The sequence below is a fragment of the Nuphar pumila genome, chromosome 6 (genome assembly GCF_984573655.1).
Source record: "Nuphar pumila chromosome 6, dmNupPumi1.hap1.1, whole genome shotgun sequence".
Taxonomy (NCBI): Eukaryota; Viridiplantae; Streptophyta; class Magnoliopsida; order Nymphaeales; family Nymphaeaceae; genus Nuphar; species Nuphar pumila.
This window is the reverse complement of record NC_143254.1, coordinates 19,307,548-19,313,547: the sequence shown is the minus strand read 5'-3', so window position 1 is coordinate 19,313,547 and position 6,000 is coordinate 19,307,548. Positions and strand designations below refer to the sequence as shown.

General features: G+C 42.7%; 1 protein-coding gene across 1 annotated transcript; it reads right to left on the bottom strand.

The window, feature by feature from the left end:
• Positions 1–692: 692 nt before the first annotated feature.
• LOC149834206 (uncharacterized) lies at positions 693–1,286 on the bottom strand. Its single transcript, XM_090009309.1, has one exon. It carries the CDS (start codon positions 1,284–1,286, stop codon positions 693–695), a length of 594 nt encoding a protein of 197 aa, XP_089865435.1.
• Between the last annotated feature and the right edge of the window lie 4,714 nt (positions 1,287–6,000).

Genomic DNA, 6,000 nt, shown 5'->3' with positions numbered 1-6,000 from the left:
CCATTAAAGGGAAACGCGTCCCCCATTAAAGGGAAGTGTGCTTCCCAAAAAAGGGGGACGCGCTTCCCAAAAAAGGGAGACGCTTCCCCCCACGCTTCGGAAGCGTGACGTTCCGCGCTTCCCCTTTTAGCTAGGCGCTTCCGGTAACCCTGGTATATATGCATATGTATTATCCTAATTATATATATAAAATATATATTTTTCTATTTATAGGCATAGGGGTAGTTTAGACATTTCCAATTTTACGCATATTCCATTCGGAATATGTTTGTAATTTAATTTTATTTTTTATTTTTTATTTTTATATTTTTTTGGGTTTGCACCACCTAGGGAGGCTCCCCAAAGAGTCGTTGGGGAGCCCCCAACGGTCACAAATGTGACCGTTGGGGGGCTCCCAACGACTCCTTTGGGAGCCCCCTTTGTGGCTCCTCTCTTGTGTTATAAATAGGGGTCTCCCCCTTGTATTTCTTATAGATTTGGAGGAGCTCTTGCTCCATTGTAAGGCGTTTTTCCCCTCTTCTTCCTTTCTTTCAATAATATTCAACTTATGACTTTAAGTCATATTTTTGCCCCTTGTGTGGGTTTATGTGTTAGCACATTATGTGCTTATGTTGTTCCCTTTAATGGGTTTATTCGCACTTCATGTGCATGTACGGGTTCATTATTGAACTTAATGTATTCAAAGTCACTTTCTAACAGGACTCATCCTTCTTAGGGGTGAGCAAGGCGGGTACTGCGCAAGGGCTCACACTTTCACGAATAAAGCCCTTTTGCAGTAACTCCTGGACCTGCCTTAATAACTCGGCATGCTCGGAGGGGTTCATACGATACGCGGGGAGAGTGGGAAGACTCGACCCTGGCACAAAATCAATAGCATGCTGCACGACACGCATGGAAGGAAGACCATCTGGAAGGTCATCCGGCATAATGTCGCTTAACTCTTCAATAAGGGGTTTGATGTCCGTAGGAACTGGTAACGACGTACTCACTGAGGGTTTAGCCACTACAGCATAAAAATAACCATCCTCCTGACATTGGTTCAAGAAAGACCGGTAGGATAGTCCGGACAGTCGGGGAACTCGCTCAGGCTTATCTACCGTGGGAAACCCCGTCTCTTTGATGGGGAGAAGGATCATCTTATGACCTTTAAAGATGAACGAGTACGTGTTCCTACGGCCATCATGAATGGTTTTGCGATCAAATTGCCAAGGACGTCCCGACAGGATGTGACATGCACTCATAGGGGCCACATCACACCACACCTCGTCGTGGTAGTGCTCCCCCATGGAGAATCGGACTAAACAACGCTAGGTGATAGGAACCTCGTTTTCCTTTTTGAACCACGCCATCTTGTAGGGGTGAGACAGTTTCTCGGTTCTCAGGTTCAAGGTAGACACAACGCTCTCGAACACCATGTTCTCACAAGCACCAGTGTCGATAATAACATCACATGCGTGACCCTCACAGTTGCATCGGGTTCTAAAGATGTTGTTCCGTATCCATTCGGCAGGGGTCGACTCACGGGGTGCGGTCAGGACATGACAGATGGATAATAGATTGTCGACATTGCCGTCGAACTCTACGACTTCCCTCTCATCCTCATCCTCGCCCAAGGACTCACTCTCACTCTCGGATGCTGACTCCACAATACCTTCGACGAGATGGGTGTTTTTGGCCACAGTGGGACACCTAGACGCGACATGCCCTAACTCCTGACACCTAAAACAACGGATGGTAGACTCACTAAGTTTGGTTTTAGACCGGGTATTGAATGCGGGTCCGGACGGATCAGGTTTGCTAAATTCCGCTCTAGGGGTAGACTTTGAGTCCTCCTTCCTAGGGGAGCTAGCTCCCCTGGTTGGAAAACTCGACTTGGGTCGACTCGACTGGTCACTACGGGAGGTCCTATATTCCTGCCTCCGTTTCAACTTTTCCTCGACGTTCATGGCATAACTGCTAGCCTGATCTAATGTCTCAACCGTGATACAGCTGAAGTCGTCAGAAATAACAGGACGGAGACCAGAGACGTACCTCGTGACCTGTTGGCGGGCAGTTTCCTCGATCTGCACCCGTAGAGAAAGACGATGGAACTCGGCAGTGTACTCCGCCACAGTATGAGTGCCCTGACGCAGGGTTAGATACTCCTTATAAGCTCTCTCAGCGTGATCCGAAGGCACGAATTTTGATTGCATCAGTCTTTGCATCTCCTCCCACGACTGTACGCGCCCTAGCCCCTGCCGCTCCCTCGATCGCTGCAACTCCACCCACCATGTTTGTGCTAACCCTCTCAACCGAGTGGACGCTAAAGAGACACGACGGTGCTCTGCTACGGTGTGGTAGTCAAAGAAAAACTGTACAGCATATGACCAGTCAAAGAACTGCTCGGTGTCGAATCGTCCTGCAAACTCCGGAAGGTCCAGTTTCACTCCATAAGTGGAGGGATGCTCCGCTGCCCTCTATTGTCGAGCCTCCACCATTCCTGCAGGATACTCACTCCAGAACGCGTCGTCGTCCCAAGCTGCTTCATCGTCCTCTATGCGGTACTGTTCGTCAGGATGCTGGTGCTGACGGACTCCACCGAGGGGTGGTCGACGCTCAGGTCGCGCCGCTCCCTGCTGAAATTGTCGCGGCCGGGTTTGCCCGCGGGCGGGCGCCGCCTGTGGCTGTCGCTGCGGTACTGGTATGTAAGGGGGTCCTACTAAAGGTGGGGGGGGGGGATTGGGTCTCTGGCTCTAAGTGGGTAGGAAAGGGGTAGTAAGGGTTTGGGTTATGATAATGGGGTAGGGTCAGGCGAGGTACTGGGTTTTGGATCGGTGATGTCTTCTTTTAAATCGTTGTAATTTTGAAAAGATTTTTAAATGTAAAACATGTGAAAACCAGACATCAAATAATAAAAACCGGTTCTCACTAGTGGATGAGACCGGGTCGAACTCAGGGAACGGGAATATGTTGTATTCAAACACACAAGTCTAAACTAACCTTTATTACCGAATTATTTGAAATGTTCAAGAAAAGTAAAACAACTAACTATTACAGCAAATGAATACCCTTCGCAGAGAGCGTAAAGTGCAATATTTACAAACCCAATTAAAATTCCTATTTCTAAAAATAAAAGCAAAAAGACGCTTTATTCTTCGTACTTCGTGTCACATAATCGCTTCCGCTCCAGTCTGTGCTATCCTGCACAATTCAAAGGAACACGAGCAGTACCAGAGCTAGAACATGAAAGAAATGATAAAAGACATCTAAATGACTAACTACAATTGAATGTAAAAACAAAACAGGAAATTAGAAAAAAAAAACAGAAAAGAGAAAATTACTGAAAGACTAAAACATGAACTTGGAGATTTGTAAAACAGGAAGTGCTGAATGAAGAAAAGGAAACGAAATATTTCAGAAAACAAAATATGAAATGAATAATGAAGAACATGAAAAACTGAATAATGCACGAGAAATGAATGTAAAGACAAGAAATGACTAAAAACAAAACAGAAAATAAGGAAATGATTGAACTCTATATTAAAACTAAAACTGTAAATCAGGAAAACATAACAAACAATTAACCAATCTATATTGCAAGTAACCAACAGAAATTTAGTGAAAACAATAGACATTCAGTAAACTAAAAAAAACAAAACTCAGTAAGATGAAAAATAGAAATTTTTGAAAAACAACAATGCAGATGAAAGTTATGAAACTAACAGAACTAATGCAATGATAGCAAACAGGAAATTAATACAGAGAATTATGATAATATGAAACATGAATTAAAAAAAAAACATATAGGAAATGATTTAAAGACAAAATAGAAAATAAGGAAATGAAATAACGAATGTGAAAATTCAATTGTAACACAAACATCAAACAGACAATCACACGAAAGAATGTAAAACGGAATGTGCCAAACTAAAAAAAAATCAGAAATTCAATAAAAGTAAACACGATATTAACTAATACAAAAGAGTACTTAAGGAATGAAAAACAAACAACCGAAAGAAGAAGAAAAACAGAACAGGAAAATGAATGCTATCTTGGAAGGATTGACTAAATGAAGGCTCATGAGGATGGGATTGAGTATAAGCATGTTGGGCTGGGGGATGAACCTGTGGAAAAATAGGATGCGAGTAACCTTGTGAAGGGTTACTGGGTCTATATTGTGTCTGGGAGGGCTGATGGGATGGAAAAATAGACTGGTTTCGCCAAAATGAATCGGGCATGGGTTTAGCGAAACCTTGGGCAGCATTCACCTGCTCTTGAACGAATTCAGGATATAATGGTGCTGCCGGACAATCTGAAACACAGTGTGCAGGGCTAGCACATAGCTCGCACACTCTTTCTACTGGATTTCTCGAAGAATTGGCTAGGAATTGATGTAACTTCCTAGTCAATTGGTCAACCTTGGTACGCAATTCTAATTCGGACCCAACTTCAGAAATCCCAACCTTCCTAGGACCACTAGACAGAGATGTAGTCCTATCGAGCCGTGAAGACAAGTTATGATGCATCGTGTTTTCACTCAAGGTCTCGAATAGAGACCACGCCTCGTCCTCACTTTTGAGCATAAAAGTGCCCCCACAAGACGAATCAACCATTTGACGATGCTTTTCAGTAAACCCGTCATAAAAATACTGCACCAACTGCCAATGAGGCACCTGGTGATGGGGACACTTGCGGAGAAGATCTTTCAATCTCTCCCAAGACTCGTGAAATTGTTCTCCCTCAATTTGAGAGAAACTGGTTATAGCTTTACGAAACAGATTTGTTTTACTAATTGGGAAATATTTTTTTAAAAATTCTTTTTGCATTCCTTCCCAAGTAGTAATACGAACTGTCTCAAGAGATTTTAACCAGTACTTGGCTTTATCTTTTAGGGAGAACGGAAACAAAGTCAACCGCATAGCATCATCTCCAAAGTTATTGATTCGCACAGTAGAGCAAATCTCAAGGAATTCGTCGAGATGACGATATGGGTCCTCATTGCTAAGGCCATAAAACGAAGGTAACATTTGAATCACACTGGCCTTAATCTCAAAATGGCTCGCTCCTACATCAGGTCTCGTGATGCAGGAGGTGGGAGTATACGTATTTGGCATGAAGTACTCCCTTAAAGGACGGATCAATTGATGATCGTCAGACATTGCGTACACCTTGGAGTAGACCGGTGTAGCACACGTCCTAACTTTGGGTTTTCTACCTAACTAACGCACTAAGCGGCCAAACCACGCAAACCACAAAGCGAGTGAACTAAAAACAACAAAAACTAAACAAACACCACGCAGTTACACATAAAAAAGATTATGCACAGAAATATAAAATCTGTGTACGGTACCAATCGTACACAGTCACCTCTAAGGGGATCCTAATAGGTGGGCTGTGCAGAAAAGTAAGCTCGTCTCTAAGATATGCACATACGTGGTTCTAAACCTAAATGCACACAAACACTAGGCAATAAAGTGAATACTAATATTACGCCGTTCCCCGGCAACGGCGCCAAAAATTTGATGTCTTCTTTTAAATCGTTGTAATTTTGAAAAGATTTTTAAATGTAAAACATGTGAAAACCAGACATCAAATAATAAAAACCGGTTCTCACTAGTGGATGAGACCGGGTCGAACTCAGGGAACGGGAATATGTTGTATTCAAACACACAAGTCTAAACTAACCTTTATTACCGAATTATTTGAAATGTAAAATGTTCAAGAAAGGTAAAACAACTAACTATTACAGCAAATGAATACCCTTCGCAGAGGGCGTAAAGTGCAATATTTACAAACCCAATTAAAATTCCTATTTCTAAAAATAAAAGCAAAAAGACGCTTTATTCTTCGTACTTCGTGTCACATAATCGCTTCCGCTCCAGTCTGTGCTATCCTGCACAATTCAAAGGAACACGAGCAGTACCAAAGCTAGAACATGAAAGAAATGATAAAAGACATCTAAATGACTAACTACAATTGAATGTAAAAACAAAACAGGAAATTAGAAAAAAAAAACAGAAA